We start from the raw sequence: 27438 nt of genomic DNA on the forward strand, positions 1-27438 counted from the left end.
GTGAGCACAATCATTGAAAGAAGGGTTCGATGAATGAGCATAAGAAACTGGTGGGGTTCGGTGCCTCCAACAAGATTGAGAACCACTGCTTTAGGAGCGTTCGATAGGGAATATGAGGACCCAGTCCGGCCTCCATGTTGCATCCCCCAGTGTGCAACTAAATGCTGCAACGGCTTGTTCCTTGAGGGCACGAGTTTAGAAGCGATGGAAAGTGTTAAAAAGCGTTAGCGAGTCACCGCTTCTTTCTAATTAATAAGTGTTTGACAGAACCGCTGTGACAAACAAGGCGAGGAAGCGCATCGCAGACATCTGCAGCAGCTTTGTATGCCGAAGCTTTGATGCTGATTTGACTCAATGAAGAAGTCTCACTGACATTGGCCCACATTCAGGCCTTGACGCAGACATGGGAACACACACTCTGCGCCTTACAATCTGTGTTGCGGAATGCTAACTGCACTCCAATAAAACGGAATGACATGTGGTGTGTGGGGGTGAAACGAAAGTAAACTCTCACATTCACACTCCTAGTCGCCATGTAAACGTAATATGACAAGGACACGAGGAGATTGTTGAGGTCAACTGCTGATCTTCTCGGATTGGATGCGTGTCGTCAAAATGCAATGTCGTCATCTCCTAATGTACTTTGTAGTTCTCCCCAAACTCTATTTTGCATGTCCTCTTAATGCAATGTGGAGACACCTACACTACCTTCTGGTTACACCTCCAATCCGTTATGGTTACACCTACCTTATGGGGGGACACCCACTTTGGGAAACTTGCAACACCTTCATGGAAACCTGCCTTGTGGGGACATCTCTTGTAGCTTATGAATACACCTATCTTATGGGGATATCCTCCATATTGGGAAACTTGTGCCACCTTAATGGAAACCTGTCTTTTGGGACTTTCTCATAGCTTAGAGATACACCTATCTTATGGGGATATACGCCATATTGGGAAACTTGTACCATCTTCATGGAAACTTCTCTTGTCGGGACATCTCTCGTGACTTATGGATACACTAATCTTAAAGGCATACATGGTTTATGGGACGCCTGTTCTTGGAGAGTCAATCTGAATGAAATTCAATTGATTTTGTTCAGTTTGTATTATTTCATTCATACTTTACTCTTGAAATCTTCACCTCGTCTAGTTTTTAATGCGTTGCTCTTCCCGTGTAGAAGCCATTGGCTTGAAAACATCTGACAATGCCCTAGCCACTGCTGTGAAAACAGGTGCCGCTAAAGTGGGCTGACATTTGATTGCCATGAAGAAGGTTCAAGGGTTCAAGTTATACATGTCAGGAATGTCGATCACCAGACTGCATCTTTTCTTAGAGAGGGCTTTGTCAGCAGCTTATACCTGTGAGCAATGAGTCCGAGTGCATCGGACATTAGTCTGTAAAACTGAACGTTGAAGTTAGTATTCCGCTAAATAATCAGCGCTCTGTGAAAAGGTTTTCGGGGTGTTCTTGGACCCTACTTAACTTCTTTCCGTCAAACTCGCTACGATCAATGTCCAAACGCCATTTTAGTGGAAAAAATGCAAAGGCCGCAGAATGTTTACAGCTTACAACGGTGCGGATAGTGTCGGCATGCTTACTATGCGCCGTGTCTTTAAACTATTTCCGTCGGCATCTCTGCACTGTGCCAGCTGTATCGGCCCGCCTTAATCCGTCGGTTTGCGCCTTGTAAAAATATCCCTGAAGCCCCTTCGACTTCACTTGATACCTCATGAAAAAGACGGCATCTCTTGTGCGGGTGTCAAGGGGTGTTCCCGTAGTAAGACTGACATTGGGTGTAAATCACAGCAGTCGAGATATGTGGTCTCAATTTTTGTTTTGACGCAGTTTTCCTTGAAGCGGACATCGATCGGGTTTATATGCTGAGCGGTAAGTACGAAAGGCTTGGCATGATAGTACTGACAAAAGCTCTAAATACTTTGTTCAACTCTCAACTATGGCTTAATGCATGTCATATGTTGAACTAAGGGTGCAAAAGTACTTGAGCAAGTATGTGATATGTAAAAGTATGGCCACCAAGGTCTTTCGATCTATTTACATGTATTTAGCTCATTGACTACCAGACGATGTGCAAAAATGCGCCCAGTCTAGTGCCAGGGTTTTGTCATTTTCACTCAAGTGGCAGCACCCACAGAATATTGAGTTTTAGGACTACATCAACATTCAATGCAGTGTAAAAAAATCATAGACTCTTAGAAAAAATACTTAATTCCCAAGTGATACGGATCTGGAGTTATCTGAGCTTCAAATGGGGGTGGCTGTACTCAAGGCAAATACTGCCCCCTTGTGGGAGGAAAAAATATTATCAGAGGTCTGACCAGCGCTTAATCTGTACCAAGCAAGAAAAATACAAACTTGAACAAATTTGGGAATGGCGCTCCACGTCATGCTTTTCAATTCCCGAATAAGATCGGAATGGCAGTGAATGAGTAAATTTGATCATTTTCAAACTAAATAAATACATTTTAAAAATCGCATTACTCTACATATGAATATAGTCTTATGATAATGTCAATTTACGGTGCAATCGTTGCGGTTAGCGTCACTGACTTGAATGTAGCTGAACCCTAACCCTAATGTAGCAACTATAATACGATAAACTGTATAGCAAATGGGCGTCATATCGGATTTTTAATTTATTTTTGGGATATTATTCCTCATCTTTACCTGGTTCCAGTTAAACTTGAAAACTTGTTGCATGCCACCCCCTACAACCCGCACGTGTCAAATCTGAAAGACTCTCAGCAAACCCACCCGTCTGTTAGTCAACACCTGACTCAAGTTTCTTGGGCGGAGCTTTCGAAACCCCACCAAGACCCCCGTTCGCTCCCTTTGGCAAGTTATATTTACTTCATGGCTAATCTGCGGGTTGTGCACATAGCTGAGATGATGCTGCTAGATGTGTGGATTTGTTGATTTTGAAAACTCTCTCTCTCTACATAGCTATTCAAGGTATAATAATAATAATAATAATAATAATAATAATGCACTAAAGTCTTACCGGTAGTTTCGGCCCATTATATATAGGGCTGAAACTACCGGTAAGACTTTAGTTTGCTGACGAAGTTTCTTGGATAAGAAGCGAAACGTCCGACATCTTCAAAGAAGTACAGATGACGGCTGAAGAAACCTTTTCATCGATAACATATAAATACATAAATAAATTGATGAATAAATAAATGAATACACAAACGAAGTAATAAACAAATGAATACATAACTGAATACATAGATAAACAAATAAAAAATAAATAAATGGATGAATACATAAAGGATATTGTACGAATGAATACTGATCATGACATGGATGAACCACAATAAAGCGGATCAACACCCATGTTTATGATTGATTGACACTCGTCTTGGTTTCAGTGAAGAAAGAAGCTGGTATTTAGACCTCCACATGGAACAAAGACAACTCCAAAGAAGTTGGAAGGATGGGCGTTCAGGTGAGTCTCGGGTCGGGCTACGATCTATCCGAGGAAAGCTACACGCTACTTGCTTCCATTTCTCATGTAAAAAAATGATACTCCATGAGGTTCCAGTCAGGCTAAATGAAGCAAATCCCAAGACGGAAGCCAACGGAGATCCGTTCAAACAAATCCGGGCGTCCAACTCTGAAGATAAAATGACAACAGAGGTCAGACGTTTACGAGGAGAGGCGGATCCGAACGCCACGGTGGTTCGAGACACGGCGGGAATGGAGGTCACCATGAAGGATCACGATTTGAAGGAAAGCCCAATTACACTTTTGTTCCTGGGCTACGCCGATTCGACGGCCGCCCGGCAAAACCCAGATATGCTCGTTGCGGAAAGAGTGATGATCGCGGAGGATGCAGAAGAACCTCGCGTTGGAGATCGGCAAGTGGAAAAAGAGGCTGAGAGTGAAATGGATCAGGACATTCCCCAAAAGGGAAAACGGCAAACATCTCAAGTCCAGGAAGATCATGCTAATAAGGAAGAATCTTCCCCCACTGTTGACGAAAGAAAAGGTCCTTCCAAGCACAAGAATTGTCATTGCTGCTCAGTCATGTAAGACGAGATCTCATTTCACACCGCTTATATACAATAAATATTGTTTTTCATACAACGTGGAACGCATCATTGAGGCCCTATTAACTCACTTCAGTTGACTCTGAGCTTATAATGTTGTTAGGCTATGGTCAATGTGCGCGTTAAGCACACTGACGCATGAATAGCTATCTGGTAGATAGCTAGTAATCTAGCTATCTAAGAAATAAATAAATACATACAGACATACATTAATAAATAAATACATAAAAAAGAAAATACATCGACGACATTTTAGTTTTGTCATGGCTCGGGCTAGCTACCGAATACATCCTGGAATACAAAATAAATAATAAATTAATTAATGATAAATACCCATTACAAATAATGAATGAATACAAAATGGGAAATAAATAAATATATACACAAATAAACAAACAAATGGATGAATGAAATAAATGTTCATAAATAAATGAATGAATAAATACAATTAATGGGGCAATAAATAAATACACAAATAAACAAACAAATGGATGAATGAATAAACAAATAAATGTTCATAAATAATTGAATGAATAAATAAAATAAATGGGTGAATAAATACATACATACATACACAAATAAATACCTAAACTACAAAATAAATAAATAAATAAATAAATAGATGAACAAATATAAATACATATGTAAATAAATTGCTGAATGAATGAACAAACAAATATTAATAAATAAAATGAATGAATACATAAAATGAATGGGCGAATAAATACACAAATAAATAAATAAATAAATACATAGCTACATAGCTAAATAAATAAATAAAACAAACCAAGAACACTTCCTCCCCCTAGAGGAGAAAGGCAGCCATGTCAGCGTTCGCCACACGGCTGCAAAACCCTCCCTCAGCTGTCAAGGAAAGCTTTGGGGGGGGGGGGGGGGTGATTTCAAAGACAGATGGGCGGATTTGAAGCATTCTAACCCTTCACCAGAAGGGGGCAGTATATACCATGATTCCTCACTGAAGCTACAGTATTTGAACGTCACCCGTGGAGACTGCGGTCGAGGGCTGACCAAGTCCAAGAGACGTCAGACGTCTGTTTATCTTTGTGGATGTCGATTAAAATATGACATTTGTGGGCGTTTGCGTCCGGGGCGAGAAAAATGGCGAGTCGAGACCAACCACTGACTAATGCCGACACATCCAGGCAGACAAATATTTCATTGTTACTGGCATAGTGATGATGAAGATGGCTTACGCAATATGCAGTCACATACCGGAAGAAGAGCGCGGGAACATAAAGTCCTCTTATGTAACTTTGGTAAATCATCGAATGATGAGTCACATACTTGATGGAATAAGAAGAACAGGTCATCGTGCGCACCGCTTGAAACAACATCTGGAACCATGTGGGTGGTACCTTTGCTCAAAGTTTGCCACACTGAGCCAACTCAGGATGGTCAAAGTTAGCTTGATTGCAAATATGCTAATACGCATGACATGCAGCGCCGACGAAATGACTGTCCTCGAGGACCCAGCGTGCAAGGCACTTAGAATGACAAACATAATAAACACGAAAACGCCAATTTGCCAGGAAAGGAGCCGCTGCGTGTTCACGCGCTGCCATCTTGTGAAAAAACAAAACAAAAACAACAAATAATATGACAACACAAAGACACATAGAGTCATTCATTCTTTAGCACTAGCTGTAATGATAATAATACATTTCATTTCTAAGCGCCTTTCAAAACTCTCAAGGTCACTTTACAGTCACAGGAAGAGTTTTTCTGCAGGTGAGCAGCGGCAGCCACATGCGCACAGCGTTCACTTAACCCTGAAGTAACTCAAATAGAAAGAAAGCTAGCTAGCTAGCTGATAGATAGCCAGCTAGACAGTTAGCTAACCAGCTAGATAGCTAATAGATATCCAGCTACATAGCTAGTTAGCTAACCAGATAGCTAATAGATAGCAAATAGATAGCAAAATGATAGCAAACAGATAGCCAGTTAGGTAGATCGCTAATAGATAGAAAGTTACCCCCCCCCCCCCCCCCCCTCGAGAGTAAAGTGCTTCGGATGCTGAAATTGATCGACGGATGAAAATGTGTGACAGCCAACTGAGTGTAAAGGCTTGGCTCAAAGGACGTCTTTAATTTGGGGACAAAGGGTTCATTCAGACGCGCGCAAAAGCATCCGCGCTTACGTAAAAAATGTTTTTGCGGTTGCATAAGCTGCTGTTCCCAATCAGAGCGCCGGTGCACATTTAGTGCAGGGTGTACTTTTGTCATCAGTCCAGCATAGCGCTGGCAACCTTTTCTGCCATCATATCACTTAGCATGCTCATCATTTAGCATCAAACGAGCTATCATTTCATACAATATCAAGACCCAAATGGATGCCGTGCAGTATCATTTTGTGCCGCGGGCCACGTTCACGTTATGGTTTCTCAAGGGGGGCGTTATGAATTTGGGGGAGCCATTAGAATATTTCATAATTAATAACAATGATAATAATAATAATTTACATATGTCAAGCACTTTACATATTTTTTTCTGCGGGTGAGCAGCGGCAACCACATGCGCTAGTGTTCACTCAAGCCGTAACATAAAGTAATAAAAACAATAACAATATATATAAAATAATAATAATAATAATAATAATAATAATAATGCTAAAGTAATCTTATTAATATTGTAACAATAACAATATATAAAAACAATAGTTTTGATAATAATAATAATAATAATAATAATAATAATAATAATAATCCACGTCATTTCTAAGCGCCTTTCAAAACTCTGAAGAATAGTGACTGTTATGGTGGTTTACTTACTACGATCATTTGAAATTTTAATAATAATAATAATAATACATTTGATTTATAAGCACCTTTTAAAACTCTCAATAATACTAATAATAATATATTTGATTTCTAAGTGCCTTCCAAAACTCTCAAGGTCACTTTTCAGTCACAGGATAAGTTTTTCTGCGGGTGAGCAGCAACCCTGAAGTAACTCAAATAGACAGAAAGTGAGCTAGCTAGCTAATAGATAGCTAATAGATAACTGGCTAGATAGCTTTTAAGCTAATAGATAGCCAGCCAGATAGCTAGCCATCCATCTAGATAGCTAATAGATTGCAAATAGATATCTAGGTCGTCCACAGTCCGTTTGTTCGAAGGACTTTAATGGTCGCGCTAGCGCCGTGGATGTTTAGTTTGGACCGTTCTAAGAATACTGATGGTGATTGCTTCCAAAAAAAAAAAAGAAAAAAAAATCTCCCCTCCCCAAAACCATCAAATGGGGTTACCTTGGCGACGGCAATGACGTATTTCAAAGGCTAAAAATAGAATGATTGTGAGGAAAGCACGTTCGGAGGTTCTCGGCGTCTGTCTTGGGGCTACTTTGTCCTTTTCTAAATCGTCTAATTCCCATTTTCGGGGCATGAAAACAGAAAGGAGAAGCAATTTTGTAGTTTATCTGAGCAACGACCAGACATTTGAAGTAGGGGAGGGAGGGGATGCAGAACACTCACCCCCCCCCGTTATGAAACTGAACCCCAAGTCGAGCAAAATGACTCATGGTCTATTTATAGCTACGGCGATACATCAGTCCGCTCGTTGCGTGACGGCGGTTAGACTCCATCTTGTTACGTAAATGTATTTGGGACTCAAAAAAAAAAAACATTCAGATAACTTTTTTTTCACCACTTTCATTTCAAAACGGATGACGCAAAATACAAGGTGACCCAAAAAGATGCATACCCATGAAAAATTTTAATTGTGGCTTTGAATAAAAAGCTATTTATTTCAAATAATAACCGCACATTATTCCGTTTATGGAAGACCATTTAGACGAGTTTCAGCTATTTCTGTCCATTTTTCGTCAATTTATGGCGTTCCCAAAAATGTGTCCCAAATGTCCACGATTTGCTTGCAAGCAAACCTGTACTGGTCTGACAAAGTTGTCATTATAAATAAAAAAATGATAACATAATAATAATACATTTGATTTCTAAGCGCCTTTCCAAACTCTCAAGGTCACTTTACAGTCACAAGATCAGTTTTTCTCTGGATGAGCAGCGGTAGCCACACGTGCCAGCGTTCACTCAATCCGGAAGTAACTCAAATAGATGCAAAGCTAGCTATCGAGCTAACAGATAGCTAATATATAGCCATCTAGACAGTTAGCTAAGCAGCTAGATAGCCATATAGCTAATAGATATCCAGCTACATAGCTATCTAGCTAGGCAGATAGCTAATAGATAGCCAGCTGGATAGCCGCTGTTGTTACCTATTAGTTGACTGTTTTGTGTGGATTTTTACAGACAGACATACAAATGACACATAACATGATCAAGCTCAGCTATCAATAAAAGATAGCTAATAGCTAGCCAGATAGCTAAATATCTTAGCTAAGGGCGAGGTATGCTCCAGTCACAATGGCTTATAAACGAAATGTATTATTATTATTATTATTAGCGTTATTGTTATTATTATGATTATTATTTCATGTCAACCAAACAAGTCCGACGTTGCGTTCGAGGACTTGAATGTGGAGAATTTCAGGTTTGCTGGCTTGAGTTTGAGCCAAACTGCCTTGTTACGTCCAAGTATAAAAAAATTCTAGGCTCCTATCAATAAAACACCATGTAAGTTTAATGAAGTTAAAACCTGTCACTAAAATTCTTGTCGAATTAGTCAATCAGTACAGAATGTCCCTTTTTTATTTTTTTATTTGACTGATCTTGGGCCCAAGATTGTTGACACATTTTTGGGAACGGCATTCGAAAGAAGTGTTACATTTCTTTCGTAAGGCAAGCAGACCTGTGATGTAATCCACTTCCTGTTGTGTAAACCCGACAGACGCTCTGACTCTGAACATGTCGATTCTTCCGGAAAGCCCCGCCGTGTCATCTTTCAATGTAAAAATGGCCGTTTTGGAACCACATGTGGTTATTTTAAGATATCTAATAGATAGCCATCTAGACAGTTAGCTAACCAGCTAGATAGATATATAACTAATAGATATCCAGTGACATAGCTAGCTAGCTAGCCAGATAGCTAATAGATAGCAAATAAAGAGCAAATGGATAGCAAATAGATAGCCAGCTGAAAGATAGAAAATAGCTAGCTAGCTATTTTCTATTTTTACAGACTAATAAACTTTTAGCTCCTGTCGTGTGAGTGGAAAGTGGCCGATTTTAGTCACAATCAAGTTATCAAGCGAGCCAAACAATGACGGGCGGGAATCAGGGCGCAAAGTTGAGCTCACGACAAATGTAAACATGTTTACTAGCTTTGTTGTGACACGAGACCGCCTGGCGAGTGCCTCGTCGTTCCAAGCGCATACATCATGCTTTCGCAACAGAATAGGTCACAATATTTTGCTTAGCAGTGAGTCAAGTTTCAAATTTGAATTGGCAGTCATGGTGAAAAATGACACTCGGGTTAACATGCATTATGGAGGATGTCTTTCGTGATGTAACAACACGGAACGCGTCACAGTTAAAACACGTCGGCTGAGAAAAAAAATAAATGTATATATTATGTTATATACATGATGTACATGTATATATATACATATATATATACGTATATATATATATATATATACACACACATATATATATACACACACACATATATATATACGCATATATACACACATATATATATAATTATACACATATATATACATATATACACATATATATATATATAGATACACATATATATATATATATATACATATATACACACACACATATATATATATATATATATATATATATATATATATATATATATATATACACACACACACATAAAAATATGCACATATATATATACATATATATATATATACACATACATATATATACACACACATACACACATATATACACATATACATAAATCTCGTATATCGATATATATATTGATACACACACACATCACACTAAATTCTATGCACGCACGGAGAAATTACATGCATATAGGGTCATATATCATAGTCCATATCGATATTTTTTCACACTTACATAATATCGATATAACAGACTTTACTGTATATGTATATTTGAAAGGCGCTTATAACTGAAATGTATTATAGTGTTATTATTATATGTGTGTATATATATATATAGACATATTGTTTTTTAATATATACAAATTCTAAGTACAAGTATATACAAATTATACGTATAATTATTTTTATTTATTTCTATCATGATTATATCTCTATATATAATTTTATTTTCAGTCGATCAACGCATGACAATTCTGCACAACTCATTCACTCTGTAGCGAGATACTGCTGTGACGTAACGTTGCCTCACGATGACGCTTATGGAGCTGGGGGGGGGGGGGGTCAGGTGGGAGGAGTCAATGAGGTCTTATGACGCCGTCGTCTGCTATTTGCAGCAACGGTCTGCAACTTTCCTGCTCGCGGACGATCGACGGGAGGATGGCTTAAGGGGGAGTGGGGGGGGGGGGGGGACTCGGTTTAGAAGGCGGTCCCACGGCGTCCAATTTGCACACCGACGGGGTCCAGACCGGTTCACGCGAGGATAAACCGTCCCGAACTGAACTCCGTCATACAAATAAGCCGCAGCGCCTTCCAAGTGGGACACAAGCAAGAACAACCTGGACGGGCGAACACTTCAAGAGTCGACGACGTCTGAAACGAACACCGGATCCTCATCGCAGGTACAACCAGTTCTCATTTTTACGATTATTATTGCTCTTTAAATGATTGCTGTCGGTTGTGTTCAATGCATGTCGTTATTTGAGTTTTTTTAATCGATTCTTCGATTCGACTAGTTACCAAACGGATCTGGAAAATAAATCATAATAAGTAGCAAAAAAAAGTGCAAAGTGTCTGAGTTTAGAGAAGGATAATAGACGGGAAATGGGGGCGTGGGTTCGTTCCGGTCCGGTCCGGCCATCGGCGTGTTCCCGTCAAAAGTGGGTCGGCTCGGTCTGTGGCTCATGACCGGAATTTGAGTCTATTTAAAGCCGCGACGCCATTTGTGTTGACCGCTCAACCCAAATGAAAATGTAGGTCAAAGTCACGCTGGATTAGAAAATTAATATTAATAATAATAATAATTTCAAAGTTAGTTTGGCTCGGTGTCAGCTAACGTCGGGCGCGACCGCATATCGATCACACATTACGGTCGACGTCGCTCCAGTTTGTCGCGTCGTAATCGAGTTACATCACATCGTGTTGTAATGGCGGTTGCGTAAGGCTTTAAAATCCCCGCGTTGTGTCCCCGTCGCCACCAGGTGTCGCTGTCGCCGCTCTTTAAACATCGACGACATGTTTGACGAGGCTTCCCGGGAGATGACGACGCTCCAGCCGCTCAAATCCTCGCGAGAAGGAGACGCGAGAACCACCGGCAGGACCCCCCCGGACGGAACGGCGTCCGTCCTGACGTCGGGCGACCTGTTGGCTCGCTCCCTGCTGGGGCGCGGCGCCGCCGCCAAGCGGAAAGAAAGCCCCTCGTCCAGCATTCGGCGCAAGCGGGAGTTCATCCCGCTTGAAAAGAAGGACGAGGGCTACTGGGACAAGAGGAAGAAGAACAACGAGGCGGCTAAGCGCTCTCGGGAAAAGCGGCGGGTCAACGACATGGTCCTGGAGGGTCGCGTTCTGGCCCTGTTGGAGGAGAACGCCCGCCTCAGGGCGGAGCTCCTGGCGCTCAAGTTCCGATTCGGTTTGGTCAAGGATCCGTCCAACGTGTCCATCCTGCCGTTGTCCGCCGCCCCCCCGCACGGCGTGGCCCCCCATTATTATCTCCTCAACGCCTCGCCGACGGGCGTGCCGAGCGGGCGGGGCTGCCGGGACGCCGGCAACTTGTCAGAAGATTCCGGTTTTTCCACCCCGGGCGGGTCCGGCGCGGGAAGCCCGGTGGACTTTGAAGAGCGGCTCAGCGACCACGAGAAATCGTCCCCGGAACCCTTCCCGCCGTCCAGCGACGCCCCCCACGTCGAGGCCATGAAGAACCTCCCCCATAAACTGCGTTTCAAAACGCCCGGAAACTGCGAGGCGGGCGATGCGGCGGGCGATCCCACCAGGATTCGCCGTAGCCCGGTTCCCCCTCACGGCCCGGAACCGGGAGTGGAGGGCTACCCGGGCTCCCGGTACCCTCCGCGGGCCGACAAAGGCGGGAGAGGGACGGCGTCGCCCCAGTATGCCCCGCCCCCGCCCTTGGGTCCGCAGCCTCCCGCGCAAGGTCACGCAGAGGTCAAGTATCAGCACGAGAACCACTACCTGAAGTCGACGCTCAGTTCTTTGAGCAAGGAAGTGGCTCAGCTCAAGAAACTTTTCACGGAGCAGCTAATGGCTAATGTCAACTGAGACTCCGCCCCCGCTAATAAAATGGCCACATTCGACTTTTGGAACGGAATCTTCGGACAATGTCATCCATTTTTTTTTGTTTATCACATTCGTTTGCAAAAAAATGCCGAGCTCTGTTGTTCTTGTCGTCTGTTTAGGTCGCGCAACTCAGACCGACTTGGAGCTTCTTTTTCTGGGTAGCTAGCTAGTCGATACAGTAATAATAATAATAATAATAATAATAATAATAATAATAATAATCCATTTAATTTCTAAGCGCCTTTCAAAAATCTCAAGGTCACTTTACAGTCACAGGATAAAGTCGCTAATAGATAGCTACCCAGCCAACAGATAGCTAAAAGATAGCAATTATACAGTTAAGTAGCTAGATAGCTAATAGATACAGTTATAATAATAATACATTTCATTTCTACCCAGCCAGCTTAATGCTGCCGCGTGTGGCTGCCACTGCTCACCCACAGAAAAAAACAGATCCGGCGACTGTAAAGTGACCTTGAGAGTTTTGAAAGGCGCTTAGAAATGAAATGGATTATTATTATGATGATGATGATTATTATTATTATTATTTGGGGAATAGCAGAAAAATGTTATGGGGGCGGGGCTAAAACAGTGATATATTTTAACTCCGCCCCCCCCCAGAAAAACAGTGGTTTACAAACGGTGACATCTGCGTTCTACTTTGAAGATCCAATACACTGTGATGAACCCAAAACTGCAGAATAAGCACGAGCTCAATCACTGGAAACAAAAAGCAGATTTTCAGAAAAGTAGCAAAATACCAACCAAAAAAAAGCGACAAACTAATTCTAAAACGACATTTAAGTCGTCTTCGCTATGTCGGCCGATGTTTATCGACGTGTTTATTCTCCAGCGAAGCAGTCCAACACTGTTACTACTCCTGTTTTGTGTCCATTTTTAAATGTTGTGTGTACTTTGTTTTATTTCGACTGCAATAAATATTTGATAAAGTCAAAACGGTTGTATGGGCGCTTCATGTTTGATAGTGGAGACATTGACATTTTACAGCAGCAAAGTTATGAAAGGAAAGAAAGAACTAGAAAAACAACATACAGGCGCTGCTGGAAAGGCAGGCACTCTCGCGGCGCCATTTTGAAGTCAAAAGAACAAAAATAAATGAAATAAATAAATAATATGACAACACAAAGACACAGAGAGTCATTCAATCTTCAGCACTTGCTGTACCCTCTTTGTGACATGAAGAAGTTTCACGTCTTAAATCAATCAAGTCCATTCAAAAGACTTCACTTGTCACAAAGTCCAACACTAAACTGATCATCTAATACACGGGTGTCCTAGATGTACTATTATTACTACTATTATTATAACTACACGTATTACTATGACTATTATTGTAACTATAACTATAATTATTACTATTACCATTACTACTACTACCACTACTATTACTATTACTACTAATATTATTATTATTACTATTATTATAACTACACATATTACTATTATTATAACTATTACTATACTATTACTATTATTATTACTCTTATTATACTGTTATTATAACTATTACTATTATTACTATGACTATTATTATTATTATTATTATTATTATTATCATCGTCTCATTAACAAAGTCCACTGGAACGCGTTCATTTCATTTTGTATTATTGTCCGCCAGAGGGCGACAAAGACGGTAGCATGGCGGGTCACCGTCGAGCTAAATTCGTTTTTCATCCTACAAATAAAAGCACGATTCTTTTGTTCTTGTTCCACTTGAATCCCGCCTCAATATTTATGTGAGACAAACAAGGTAAATCCGTCCATTTTATGTCGAGTTTATCTTGACGATAAACTCGGTACAGCCTCAAAAAAATAAAATCACGGGTTTATGAAATCTTCTCATTTGTTTGAAAGTTCGACTTTGACAAACTAAACGCGCCATCTTGGAATGGTAAAGAGATCGATGATACACAACAAGATGGAGAACGGAATGCGATTGAATGAAGCCTCTGCAATCGACGTAACACTCACAACCCCCCAATCGGTTGCCATCCCTTTATTTTATTTTTTTTTCTTTCAGTCAAAGGATAAAAGCCTGTTGCTAGGCAGGCAATGCGACAGTTGCCATGGGAACGCTTGCAGACATAGCTGGTGGGGGGTGGGGTGGGCGGAGATGCTCGGGTGGGGGGGATAAAAAAAGAAAGAAAGAAAGAAAGAAAGAAAGAAAGGAAGGATGAGACATAGAGAGAATGTGTGTTTTTATGGGGGAGGGGCATTCGTGTGCATACGCAGCCAATGCGTCGCTATTTGTCTCCAATAGAGGCACATCGCGAATCATCCTCGACTTTAAAAATGCATAAATCTTGAAATTAACTCATTCACTGCCAGACGATGTACAAAAATGCGTCCATTCCAATGCCAGGGTTTTTGTCATTGTCACTCGAATTGCAGGACCCACAGAATATTCAGTTTTAGGATGACGTAAACATTCAATTTAGCATTAGAAACCTGAGACTCTCTTCTTTCATCAAGAAAAAAAGTTAATTCCTAAATTATATGGGTCTGGAGTTATCTGAGCCTGAAATGAGGGCAGATGTACAAAATACAATGCAATACATACATATTGGTTGACTGTATATAGCGCTTTAACAGCAGCTGAAGCTGAAACAAAGCGCTAATATGGAAAAACCCCTCGTGGAAGGAAAAAAAAACATTGCCAGAGGTTTGACCAACGCTTTATCGGTACCCCTGCAAAAAAAAAAAAAAAAAAAAAACAGAACCCAAACAAATTTGGGAATTGCGTTTGACGTGATATTGTCAATTCCGGAATAAATGAGGGAAAGAAAGAAGTAGAAAACAAAATACAGGAGCTTCTGTAAAGGCAGCCACTCTCACGGCGCCATCTTGAAGTAAAAAAAAAAATAAAAAAAAAAAATAAATAATATGACAACACAAAGATGTCCTTTTCACCAGTGGATTAGAGACGTCATGGTGGAATGTGAACGTCTGCTACAAGCTAAATGTTGAAAAGAAAATACGAAGCTGTAGCATTTATCGACAAAAAAAGCGATTGTTTCGCATCTCCTTGTCCTCGTAAATACGCTTCAATTCCAAGCCGCGACACTTCCAATTTTCATAGTCAGCCATTCAGCAACTTTGTGTACAGGCAATATGCGGGGGAAAAAAACGGAATTAATCGTGCCGTTCACACCTCGCAAGAAGACGCACACATCGCCGTGGAAACCGCAAGCCTTCACGGTTCTTCACAGTTAAAATCTGTTGCGCGTTAGCAAAGCACTTTGTTGTCATCGATTCCTCCCTGTTGCGCATTCGCCTTTGATAGCCGCTCAACTATTTAAGCTGCTTCGCAGACACAAAATGAACTTGTTGCACCAGAGCAGTTAAACAATCTTTGGTTTCTGCTAGCGTGTTTGACATTCCCGCTCGCAATCAAACCGAAGCAACCACACGAGCTACGATCGCAACTGGGTTACGCCACGCGACGTTACGCCAGATGAACACCGGAGGGAAAAAAAATAACACTAAACGCGTTAGGCCCCGCTTGGATTCATCTCGGAAACGGTCTATGTTCTGGGATGTTCACTTTCTATTTGTCTCTGCTAAGTGAGAAAATGGATAGAACACACAGTAAAATTTGGACTCGTTTCAACTTTATTGATAGTTCAAAGGCAGAGTGTAGACTGCAAGGTTAAAATATCCCATCAATCAGGCTCCACAAGCCATCCGTTCCATTTGAAATGAAAAGACAAGCAAGCATCTGTCTCATTCACAGAAAAACATATCGTGTGACTGTAAAGTGACATTGAGAGTTTTGAAAGGCGCTTATAAATCAAATGTATTATTATTATTATATCACAACTTCCAAGATGTACAACCCACAGCTCCTTGAGACACTATCCATTCCATCAAGGTATCAACGACCATCACAAAGGTCAATAAAATGACTTTATTATACAGTAGTTTATTTCTTTAATTACAATACAATAGCACATTAATTATACAAAAAATAAGGTATATTTTGTGTAGTTTTAAGGGTCTTGGGAACGGATTATTCTCATTTTGATGGTATCCTATGGAAAATTAATGTTTGGAATACACACTTTCGCTTTACACACCCTTTCTGGGAACAGATTTAGTTTGTAAGGCAAGGTATCACTGTAATTATGTTATTGTTAATTATAAACTCTGTTTGAACCCATTTGATACTTTGTTTTGATTTCAAAATTAATTTATTTTACCCGCCAATACCGGTTCATACGGGTTGAACTGTGAATGGATTAAAAAAAATAATGTCAAATAATGACGTAGTGTTTTTTTAATGCTCCGTAACACAATTAGTACATATATGGATCATATTTCAATGTGGCTTATCTGGCACGGTTCGAATGGCCTCGTTTGAGTGGCCTGCACCCCCAATTTGGGTCAGCTGATCATAAAATGGAGTCACGTGAAGTCAAGTTTGAAGACTTGTTGAAAACAAAACACTTTTTTATGGCACACATCGCCGCCATTAATCCGCCATTTGTCATTTGCAGCCTAATTTGACATCAAGACTGACAGAGGTGGAAGTGTGTAGCCACGCCTTCTTCCCTACACGCCCCGCCCACCCCCGCTCCCTTCAACAAATGGGATTCGAGGGCGCTGCGGGAGGGGAGGGGGAAGAGGGGCGGTGCTTGGAGAGAAACAAAAAACGTGACTAGGCACCCAAAGCGTCGCGTTATGCAACAACTGACCTACTAACATACATTTATTTCCACAGCGGGAGCGAATTGAGAGAGGGAGGAATTGGAGCAAACATGACTTGAGCAAGGCACTAAAAAACAAGATCCGCTCTGCTCGCGCGTCTCTTTTTCTCGCCGCACTTGAACGGAGAAGCTGCACTTTGGCAAAAACTGGAGCGACGACACGAGACGAGACGTTTTTGGACTATGAAGCGATATCAGACACCGAGACCACTGGATGTGGATTTTAGCATCCAAGACACCCGGTGAGTGGCTCGGTTCGGTTTTTGGGTTCGTTTCTGCATCTCAACGGGTGTTCCGTCAAGTAAAAAAAAAAAAAAAAAGGGGGGGGGGTGCAATTCCCACTACGCCGTTTTCACTTATAAGAGAGAAAAGACCTCAGTTTGCAAGTTACGCCTTATTATTATTATTATTATCATCATTACTACATTATTATTTATTATGTATTGTTATTGTTACAATATTAATGTGATTACTTTAGCATCATTCTAATAATAATAATAATACATTACAATACATTTCATTGATAAGCGCCTTTCAAAACTCTCATGGACACTTTACAGTCACAGGAATTTTTTTTCCTGCGGGTGAGCAGCGGCAGCCACACATGCCAGCGTTCACTCAACCCGGAAGTAACAGAGTAATTATTATAATAATGTGATATATAGCCAACAGATAGCCATCTTACAGCCGCCAGTCAGCTAGATAGCTAATAGCTAGCTAGCTAATGGATAGCAAATAAATAACGAACAGCTAGCCAGCTTACAGCCAGTCAGCTAGATAGCTAATCGCTAGCTAGCTAATGAATAGCAAATAAAGGACTTGCACACTGCAAGAATCCAAACTAGGGTGCGGAAAATCCTACTGGACCCTCCGCACCCTGCCCACCACCTTTTCCAGCTACTCCCCTCAGGCAGGCGCTACCGGTCCATGCGCACCAAATCCAGCAGACATTTAAACAGCTTCTTCCCCCAAGCCATTAACTCTTTGAACTCTTTCAACAGTAGCCCAAATGGAACTGTATAGTGCCACTTAGCAATGTTTTGATGATGATACTAGTGCAGCGTGTTCTACCGGAATCAAATTCCTTGTGTGTCTACATACTTGGCAAAAAAGATGATTCTGATTCTGATAAATAGCTAATAGATAGCCAGATATGCAACAGCTAGCCAATTTACAGCCAGCCAGCTAGATAGCTAATAGCTAGCTAGATAATGGATAACAAATAAATAGTGAATAGCTAGCCAGATAGCCAACAGCTAGCCAGTTTACAGCCAGTCAGCTAGCTAGCTAATGGATAGCAAATAAATAGCGAATAGCTAGCCAGATAGCCAACAGCTAGCCAGTTTACAGCCAGTCAGCTAGCTAGCTAATGGATAGCAAATAAATAGCGAATAGATAGCCAGATAGCCAACAGCTAGCCAGCTTACAGCCAGCTAATAGCTAATAGCCAGTTAGCTAATGGATAGCTAATAAATTGCTAATAGATAGCCAACAGCTAGCAAGCTAGATAACAAATAGCTAACCACTTTAGTCATTTTAAGGGAGTGCGTAGGAGAGCTATGTACTGTTTTGAGGTTGTTGGTGTAAAATTAATGATTTGTATTGAATGAATAAAATTGAGAAGCACCATTTGAGACATGTCCAGGTGAATTGTACATTTTTCTTCCGGCGAATGACGGCGCCGGCCGATTGTGTCGCTTTCCGGGCACATGTGAGATGATACGAAGACGAGTGTCTCGCTTTGTTATGGCGTTGCGGTTGTCCCGAATTACAGCGTTTAGTAGGCCAAGGGAGCACATGTGACTGGTGAGACACATGGACTGAGTCACTCGGATTATTTTTTTTCTTCCCTTTTCCAGTGACGGGGGGGGGGTGATATGGCTCCATGTTCTTGGAACAAGGATCTACTTTCGAGCGGACTCCACCTTGCTGGCAAAGCTTTCAGATTCTTGAGCCCTCGCCTCCGTCCCTCTCATTTTTTTTAACTCATTGACTGCCAGACAATGTGCAAAAATGTGTCCACTCCCTTGCCAGGGTTTTTGTCATTGTCACTCCAATTCCAGGACCCACACAATATTGAGTTTTAGGATGACAATAACATTCAATGCAGCGTTAGAAACCTGAGACGCTCTTCTTTGAGTTAATTCCTAGAAGTAAATAGATTATTATATATAATATAATATATATGTTATTATTATTATTATTTCATCATCATCCTCCCCTTCCCCCCGCCTCTTCTTCTTTTGAGCCATGTGCCTTTTATTTTTGGCCGTCTCCTATTTCCTGAATTGCTCGGCGGCAACACGTGAACTCAATCCAGCGTTTCCATCGAGCGGCGCCACATTTAGAGTCTGCCACTTTGCGTCAACCGCCGCTATCATTCCAACAAGTAAGAGAGAAACCCGGCATGACACATGACCAGAAATTGGAAATGAAGTGATCTATCGTTGTCTCTGCTAGACGGCTAGCTAACTAGCTAGACGGCCATTTAAAAAAAAAACGTACATACTCATGCTACATTCCCCCGGCGCAATTCAAAGATGGTCGCCGTGTTTGTTGAAACCGGTCAAGAACCTGCTAGCTATCTCATGGCTATCTGGCTAGCTATCTCATTGCTATCAATCTAATAGCTATCTATCTGGGTAGCTATGTATTAGCTATTAGCCAGCTAGCTTTCTATATATTTGAGTTACTTGCGGTTTGAGTGAACGTTGGCGCGTGTGGCTGCCGCTGCTCACCCAGAGAAAAACTTATCCTGTGACTGTAAAGTTTCCTTGAGAGTTTTGAAAGGTGCTTAGAAATTACATGTATTCTTATTATGATGAATGAATCCGCTTCGAAGAATCCTTGTTTAGTTTCAGAGCCGGACGAGGACGCGACCGCTTATGAGCCCGCGTGGCGAATTGGGGCAAAAGACGCATATTTGCCCCACTGACCCAGAAAGTCCGTTCGCCTTCCACTGTAAAAGAATCTAGGTCAGAAGAACTGCAGCCAGAACTGAGAGAGGAGCCGCAGATCAGAAGAAAGACAAAAATGGGATAACGTGCCGGTTGGGGAGGGCATGTCAATTGGCATGCATGTAAATGTCTCCACCGCGAGACGAATAAAGGTACATCCAATCCAACCCAATGAGTTAAAAAAAAACTAAGACTAATAAAACACAATTTTCTCAAAAATACAAACCTGATCTAAAAATAAATTTATAATGTCTGACAAAAAAAAAAAAAAAAATCAGAATCAGAAAACCTTTATTCATCCCACAATGGGGAAATTTGCAAATAAAAAACGCTTTAACAACAGCTGAAGCTGGAATAAAGTGCTAGCTAGCTATGTAGCTGGCTATTTATTAGCTATATAATAATAGTAATAATTATTCAACAACTGTTAAACATGGAATCAAATTCAAAATACGTCAGCACTTGCTGTGCCCTCTTTGTGACATGAAGCAATTCTAGATGAAAGAGGAGAGGATCCAAGCGTCCTTTTCCCCAGTGGATCAAGGACGTCATGGTGGACTGTGCGCTTCTACTACAAGCTAAATGTGGAAAGCAAACATGGAAAGCGATAGCATCCAATGACCAAAAGTGATTGTCTCACATCTCCTGTCCCGCGTAAATACGCTTCAAATCCAAGCCGCGACAGTTCCACATTGAGGTCCGGACCTTTACATTTCAGGGACGTGGGTACGTTTAGCGTTTCATCACCGGGTCGGTTTATTTGGGGGGGAAACATAAGATTGCCTTCATGTTGTGTCAAATGTTATCACATTTTGCCTGTGACCCAAATTCTTTCATTCAAATGAGCCATTGGCCTATATTTATCGATAATTCAGAGCCCGCCCTCCCACCCAGACACACACAAATGCTTCTATAGTGATAGCTCAGCTTACGAACTTAATTGGTTCCCAGAAAGTGTGTTTAAGGCGAAAAGAATGTCTTCCAAACATTCATTTCCCATAGGAAACCATTAAAAATGACAATAATCCGTTTCCAGATCGCCATAAAACATAATTTTCTACTAAATAAGCCTTAAAACTACACAAAATATACCTTATTTTATGCATAATAAATGTGCTATTGTATTGTAATGAAAGAAATAAACTGTACTGTATAATAAAGTCGTTTTATTTACCTTTGTGATGGTCGTTGATGTAAGCCGAGGTATCACTACCTCATAATCTCACGGACCCTTTTTTTTCCTTGAGCCGCACTGGCTGCTTGCCTTTGTCTGCCTTATCTGCTCTCCTCGCATCACTGATTTGGCGTGGAGTTGTTTTTGGTGAAGAATGCCGCCACATTCCTCTGAGGCTGAAAGCTTGGCGCGGTAGGGGGAAGCTGTTTTCAAAAGTGTTTACACATGGGGGAATTCTCACTGGAAAAGCCTCATCTAGAAAGACCCCCGAATGGCCTTTGACCCACTTATACCGCCGGTGCGACCTATCCAAAAAATGCTCACATAATGATAAAAACAGGACCCCAAGCCTTGCGGTGAACCCACATTACATCACTGAAGTCGACCCGACAGGCGAAGGGTTAAGGGTCATAGCCTTGCAGCCGGTGCAGATCAATAGCGGAACACAGAGGTCAGACGATCTCGTCAGACCACCTGTCGTTGGTTGCCATGAGAACCGACATTCAAAAAGCAAAGGTGCCTTTTGTGATTCTGCGCGCCCTCCGGAAAAACCAGAGTGTGGGGGGGGGGGGGGGGGGGTTGTAGGCGATTTGATTTTCATTCTTTTATGCAAATCCGTCAGGAGTTAGTCGAGAGTTACGCAAAATGATCATGTCTTTTGTTGCGCTTTGTTTTTATCTCTTCAGGTTTTAATCTCGAAGAGGGGGAAACGAGCGAGAGTCACCAAGACAGCGTCACGCTGAGGTAGACCAGCGGACCTACTAGCTGCAGATACGGTACGACATTTCCTGATGACTTTACCAAAAAAACCCAACCCACAATCCACTTGTAACTAAACGAGATATTTTCTTTGATTGGATTCCAGCTTCCACGTCTCAGTCAGGAGTTGGAAATTGAGTACCTGCAGCAACAAGTCGATCAAGGAGGCAGTGAGCCGAGAACTCTTCTTGATCTTTCCAGATCCTTTGGACACTTGGACTGACAATAAATTGACTGGTCAAGATCTTCAAGGAGCTTCGAAAGGGGCGACGTCGTTGTTTTGTTCGGTCTCCCGTTCAAACTGGCTCCTACCAAACAAGAATGGAAAATCTGACTTCAGTCCTTCAAAACTCAGGAAACTGCCTGGAGACTTTCACCGGTTATGAGGAGTCCATGCCCTCCCTCCAAGAGACGCCACCTCGCATAGGCCGGATCCTCAAACCCAAACCCAATATGACCTGCAGGCGAAAACGCGAATTCATTTCCGATGAGAAGAAAGACGCTTCCTATTGGGAGAAACGCCGCAAGAACAACGAGGCGGCCAAGCGTTCCCGTGAGAAACGGCGCCTCAATGACATGGTTTTGGAGAACCGGGTCATCGCTCTGAACGACGAAAATGTGAGCCTGAAGACGGAGCTGCTCCAGTTGAAGCTACGCTTTGGCCTGATCAGCACCGCCTCTTACATCGAAAAGAGCCAACAGATGGAGGGAAGCAACGGGGCGGGGAACGGAGGTTCCTCTTCGTCATCATCCTCTCAGTACTACTCCAGCGGTTATTCCAGCAGTTCCCAGGTGATGATGAACTCGGATTCCTCCGAAACCGAGCAGTGCGGGCTGGGCGAGGGCCACAGGCAGATGGCAAAGTACTCGCCCCGCGGTTCCTTGTCCGACATGTCAGACGGCTCCTCCAGAGACAGCCCGGAGCCAATTCCCTTTGAGATCAAGCAGGAAGGCGACAGGCTGGAGATGGACATTACCAATGGCACGACCACCCAGATCATGTTCAACATCCATCGAGGTATGGCCTCTGTACCCACTCATCATCAGCTCCAGCAGAATTCGCAGGAGATGGAGGCGGCCTACCAGAGCCAGCAAGCGCAGCGGCATCTTCACCAACAAACACCCCACCCGGAGCCCGTTTCCACCACCAAGTGCCAGGTTGTCCCTCAGCCACAGGCCGCCCAGAGGAGTGTCATTCTCTTTTGTCCTGTCGACAGCTTGACACGGAGCCAAGATAGCGATGGGCAGAAGCAAAGCCGACAGCCGCAGACCTTTGCCGAGACCTGCGCAGAGCCTCTGGACAAGGTCATGAACCAGTTTGAGGGGAAAGCATCAGACTCCCCTCTGTATGAGGTCTCAGGCAGCCACGATGAAGACGGACAAGTGTACAAAACCTGCCTGTCTCCCCAGCAGACACTGCAGGAGCAGCAGGAGTCTCACTCGCCCAGAGAGTTTCTCCACGAACAAGTGGAGGAAGTCGTACAACCCCAGCTGTATCAGCATCAGCCTCTTCCTTCGTACCTGAACGCCCGAGACGAGGAGCCTCCCATTCTTAGCTTTGAGGGCGAGTTCCCCAACGATGCTTATTACCAAGGCCGATCAAGCTCCTGCGGCAAAGACACCTCATCCAGTGACGGAGATCCACGGAGCTCCGACAAGGAGGCCTCCACCGATGAGGACGAGTGCCCGTCCTCGTCCTGCTCAGACAACTATCGCAGCCAATTGCTCAACAGCCTCCGCGAGCCAGCGTCGCCTCAACCCTCTTGCTCTCAGTCCCAGGGTCGGGACCACCAGGGGGAAGTGAAGGGGACGGCGTTACCCCACAAACTCAGACTCAAACATCGGGCCATTAGCTCCGGGAGCAGCGGAGGCCATTGCTCCGGCCAAGAGTCCCCAACAACGCCTCCCTCGGCCACGCCGCCCCCGCTTCCCCAGCACCCCTACTTATCCCTTTCACCGCCACAGAGCATACCGAGAGAGAACCAGTCCGAGGCCATGAAAACGGTATCGCAGGGCGAGGACGGCGCGAGGAAACATCACGGCAGAAAGGAAACAGGCGGGCGAAGGAATAAGAGACGAGATTAGACCACTTCGCAGTTGGTCACGGCAAAGCATCCTGAGGAGATATGACATTTTCTTTCTCCTCTGCCATAACGCCTTTGTCGATGATCACCCTCCAATGGCGCACAAACGTTGCCTATTTCACATCCCTGACCTCAAAGTCACCCAAAAAGTTCAGACTTTGTGACTTGTAGGACTGTATCATACGTGTATATATTGTACAGACGTGTCGTTCCTTACATTCTCTCCATACAAACAAAAGCACTTTTTTTTTAAATGAGATGAGAGGGGGAATGGAACTCTGTGCCTCACAAACCGGCACGTTTAGATGCAAAACAAAAGAATGTAAAACTACAGTCTCCAGATTGATCAAGGACCATAAATTGTCCGCCTATCTGACCAAGACAAGGCGCGTCGGGCTGTTTGACGCCTTCATCCAAAAAACAAGACGAACGCCCTCTCGGGGACGTTCCCTTGACCAAAGAACCCGTCATCCCTTTTGGATACAAAATTTGAGTTCCATGCCTCTTCCCAGACCCCCTACCTCTACCATCCCTCTTCTCTCCGTTACTTCACAAAAGATTAGCATCACCCTTTATTTTCTAAGCACTTATTTTGTATATGACTGTGATATATGAAGATATGTATCTATTCTAAATTTCTATTTTACCATAAATTGAATACAAAACGCACCATGATAAAGGATTTTGAAACGAGCACCCGAATGAAACGACCGTACAGTGGCATGGTCTGTTCTTGGTATACAGGACCCACTCAAATCGTAATCGCTTCTCTTTTGATTGTTAAACTTTCGTATAATCACGTTTTAATGTCCTGTTTAAACCGTTCACTGGCCCAATGTATTTATTTCCCTCCTCCGCTTGTATAAAAAAAAGCCTACATGAACATAGACATAATTTGTACAGATGGAGAACCGAAGATCCACGACGGTCTCCGGTTCGAACCGCGACGTCGGCATTTGAGTTGACGATGTGCTAAAACTGTACAAACTCGCTGTAATTGTCGTGAAAACAGCGGTTATGATGAACATCAGGGGTTCCGACGTGGCCCAAGAATGGTTTTGCGTCATCAGAATTTCGATAAAAACAATTTCCGTTAGCCATCTGTCCAGTTTTCAATCGGGCAGTGCTGCGTGTAGCCTGCGCTGGATCCGAGTTAAACCGAAGTACAGTGAAACCTTGGCTTACGAACGCTTTAGCTAACCAACTTTTCACCTTACGAGCATTCAATTCACGTGAATATTAACGAAAATCAGCAAGCTAATGTCGGGTAATGTCGCCGAGAAAGCACGGCAACTTCACTCGGGTAGCATCAAGAGGCAGCAACATCACAAAGGTCAATAAAACGACTTTATTATACAGTACAGTTTATTTCTTTCATTACAATCCAATAGCACATTTATTATGCATAAAATAAAAGTATATTTTGTGTAGTTTTAAGACTTATTTAGTAGAAAATTATGTTTTATGGGGACCTGGGAACGGATTGTTCTCTTTTTAATGGTTTCTTATGGGAAATAAATGTTTGGCAGACAAACTTTTCGCCTTACACACACTTTCTGGGAGCCAATTAAGTTCGTAAGCTGAGGTAGCACTGTATATGTACCATGTTTGGCTTTTTTTGACACTTGTGTATAAATGTAAAGTTCCCCTCACCCTCGAACAACACCGCCATGTTTATTTCATTGGTTTGATATCCCCATACCGATGTTTGTTCTGTTCCTTGCACTGTAGCGTTTTTCCCCCTCCTACCCCCTTTTTTCAGCGCGTACTAAATCAGTAACGTTTGTGGTTTTTCCGCTGCTTTGATGAAAAAGACAAGTAGCAAAAAGTAAACAACGAACGATTGCCGATATTTTGAGATCAGCTAACGACGCTAATGGAGATGGAAGCATTTCAAAATGGGAAACCCGCCCCACAAAAATGTTAAACCAATCGAATGTCCTTGTGGTTTTTTTTTTGCTTCATTCGCAAACATTTATCGAAGAAAAATGTCCAAAATAACAACTGTAAAGCCGCCCATAACCGGATGATGAATGACAAATATAATTGTGGTGACCGTTGTGCAGAGAAATAAAAAGGCTTGTGATGGTACTGAGCGGCATTTGGGTTTTTTTTGTTTAGAATGATCACGTTTTCCTCTTTCCACACACACATCCTTTTTTTTGTTGTTTGTTTTTTGCTTTACTAAACTGTAGCGGAGCGCTTGCACAAACAGGTCAGGAGGAAAGTAGGTCAGCGTATGCGCCAAGGGAGAAAAGAGGTAAAGATGAGTTCCGTGGCAGAGAGAGAGGTGGACAAATGCAGGGGGGGGGGGGGGGGGTGGAAGCAGGTTGAGCATCCAACCCCCCCCACCGCTTGTCATCCTGCGGCAGGGATGCTCCTGGTCAACGGAGCAAAAAAAGGAGGATTGCGCCATATTTTGTTCATTCAAACCGGTTTGAGGCGGAAAAAAAGCCCATTGATAATCATTGCCCCCCTCCCACTCACATACCGCTACCAACTTCACACCCACTCACACGGCCACTAGTGGGTCAGTCGTGCTCATACATCACATGGACACGTGAGAGCGCAGAAGCCCTCGTTGACCCGCAAACCTCAAACTTGCTTTGAAAGTGACGTAAGAGGACTTATGAAATCATATGCCCCGCCCCCCCCCCCCCAACTCAGACAGACAAAAAGTATGAAAAAATAGCTTTTTAATTCTTTGTGTTGTAATAAATACTTAAATCACGAGTGTGTTCATTTATTCATTCGTTCATTTATTCAACTATTTATTAATAATTGCGAACAAATAAATGCAAATAAATAAATAATTGTTAATTAGAGTAGTCATTCATTCATTCACCTATTTATTCATTTGTTCATTCGTTTGTTCGTTTATTCATTAATTCGTTTATTTATTCAACTATTTATTAATACTGTAATTGCAAACAAATAAATGCAAATGAATAATAAAGAAATAATTATTAATTAGAGTAGTCATCCATTCATTCATTTTTTTCCTTTTTTTCATTTGTTCATGTATTCATGTATTCATTTATTCATTAATTCATTTATTCAGTTCTTCATTTGTTCATGTATTCATGTATTCATTTAATCAGTTCTTCATTCAGTCATTTCTTCATTTATTCAACAATTTCTTAATAAATGCGAACAAATAAATACTAATAAATAAATAATTATTAATTAGAGTAGTCATTCATTCATTCGTGTATTCATTCATTCATTCATTCACTATTTATGAATAAACACGAACAAATAAATAAAGAAATAAATAGAGGCTGCACTTAGCCACTTAGCAGTTTTTTTTTTACGATGATACTAGTGCAG

The 27438-nt window shown here is 42.2% G+C and overlaps 4 protein-coding genes across 11 annotated transcripts in view; 3 read left to right on the top strand and 1 right to left on the bottom strand.

Annotated features, from left to right (window-relative positions):
• Positions 1-27438, bottom strand: part of plppr2a (phospholipid phosphatase related 2a) — a 56644-nt gene that overhangs the window by 16308 nt on the left and 12898 nt on the right. The gene's annotated exons all lie outside the window — the stretch shown is intronic.
• LOC148885100 (uncharacterized) lies at positions 1715-4111 on the top strand. 4 transcript variants are annotated; one of them, XM_089017877.1, is made up of 3 exons: positions 1715-1891; positions 3394-3470; positions 3560-4111. In XM_089017877.1, exons 2-3 carry the CDS (start codon positions 3459-3461, stop codon positions 4055-4057), a joined length of 510 nt encoding a protein of 169 aa, XP_088874003.1. In that variant the 5' UTR covers positions 1715-1891; positions 3394-3458; the 3' UTR covers positions 4058-4111. The 4 variants fall into 4 exon arrangements, with proteins under 4 accessions (XP_088874003.1, XP_088874004.1, XP_088874001.1 ...); XM_089017878.1 differs by having other exon boundaries at positions 3399-3470; XM_089017875.1 differs by having other exon boundaries at positions 1716-1891; positions 3399-3470; positions 3567-4111.
• On the top strand, positions 10520-13364 carry nfil3-6 (nuclear factor, interleukin 3 regulated, member 6). The gene is made up of 2 exons (XM_089019217.1): positions 10520-10738; positions 11318-13364. The coding sequence occupies exon 2, from the start codon at positions 11352-11354 to the stop codon at positions 12387-12389; it is 1038 nt and encodes a 345-aa protein (XP_088875343.1). The 5' UTR covers positions 10520-10738; positions 11318-11351; the 3' UTR covers positions 12390-13364.
• On the top strand, positions 16414-26713 carry LOC148885102 (uncharacterized). Of its 3 annotated transcripts, none has more exons than XM_089018999.1 (3): positions 16414-17376; positions 21952-22041; positions 22131-26713. In XM_089018999.1, exon 3 carries the CDS (start codon positions 22346-22348, stop codon positions 24107-24109), a length of 1764 nt encoding a protein of 587 aa, XP_088875125.1. In that variant the 5' UTR covers positions 16414-17376; positions 21952-22041; positions 22131-22345; the 3' UTR covers positions 24110-26713. The 3 variants fall into 3 exon arrangements, with proteins under 3 accessions (XP_088875125.1, XP_088875126.1, XP_088875127.1); XM_089019000.1 differs by lacking the exon at positions 16414-17376 and adding an exon at positions 17474-19523; XM_089019001.1 differs by lacking the exon at positions 16414-17376 and adding an exon at positions 19537-20243.

The sequence above is a fragment of the Hippocampus bargibanti genome, linkage group LG17 (assembly GCF_051943395.1).
Source record: "Hippocampus bargibanti isolate YZ-2025 linkage group LG17, ASM5194339v1, whole genome shotgun sequence".
In the NCBI taxonomy this organism is placed as follows: domain Eukaryota; kingdom Metazoa; phylum Chordata; class Actinopteri; order Syngnathiformes; family Syngnathidae; genus Hippocampus; species Hippocampus bargibanti.

Bases quoted from the DNA above. Each gene is read 5' to 3' on its own strand.
- LOC148885102 (XM_089018999.1), top strand. From the start codon at position 22,346: ATGGAAAATCTGACTTCAGTCCTTCAAAACTCAGGAAACTGCCTGGAG.
- LOC148885100 (XM_089017875.1), top strand. The intron at 3,471-3,566 runs GTGAGTCTCGGG...ATGAGGTTCCAG, and splicing joins TTGGAAGGATGGGCGTTCAG to TCAGGCTAAATGAAGCAAAT.
- nfil3-6 (XM_089019217.1), top strand. From the start codon at position 11,352: ATGTTTGACGAGGCTTCCCGGGAGATGACGACGCTCCAGCCGCTCAAA.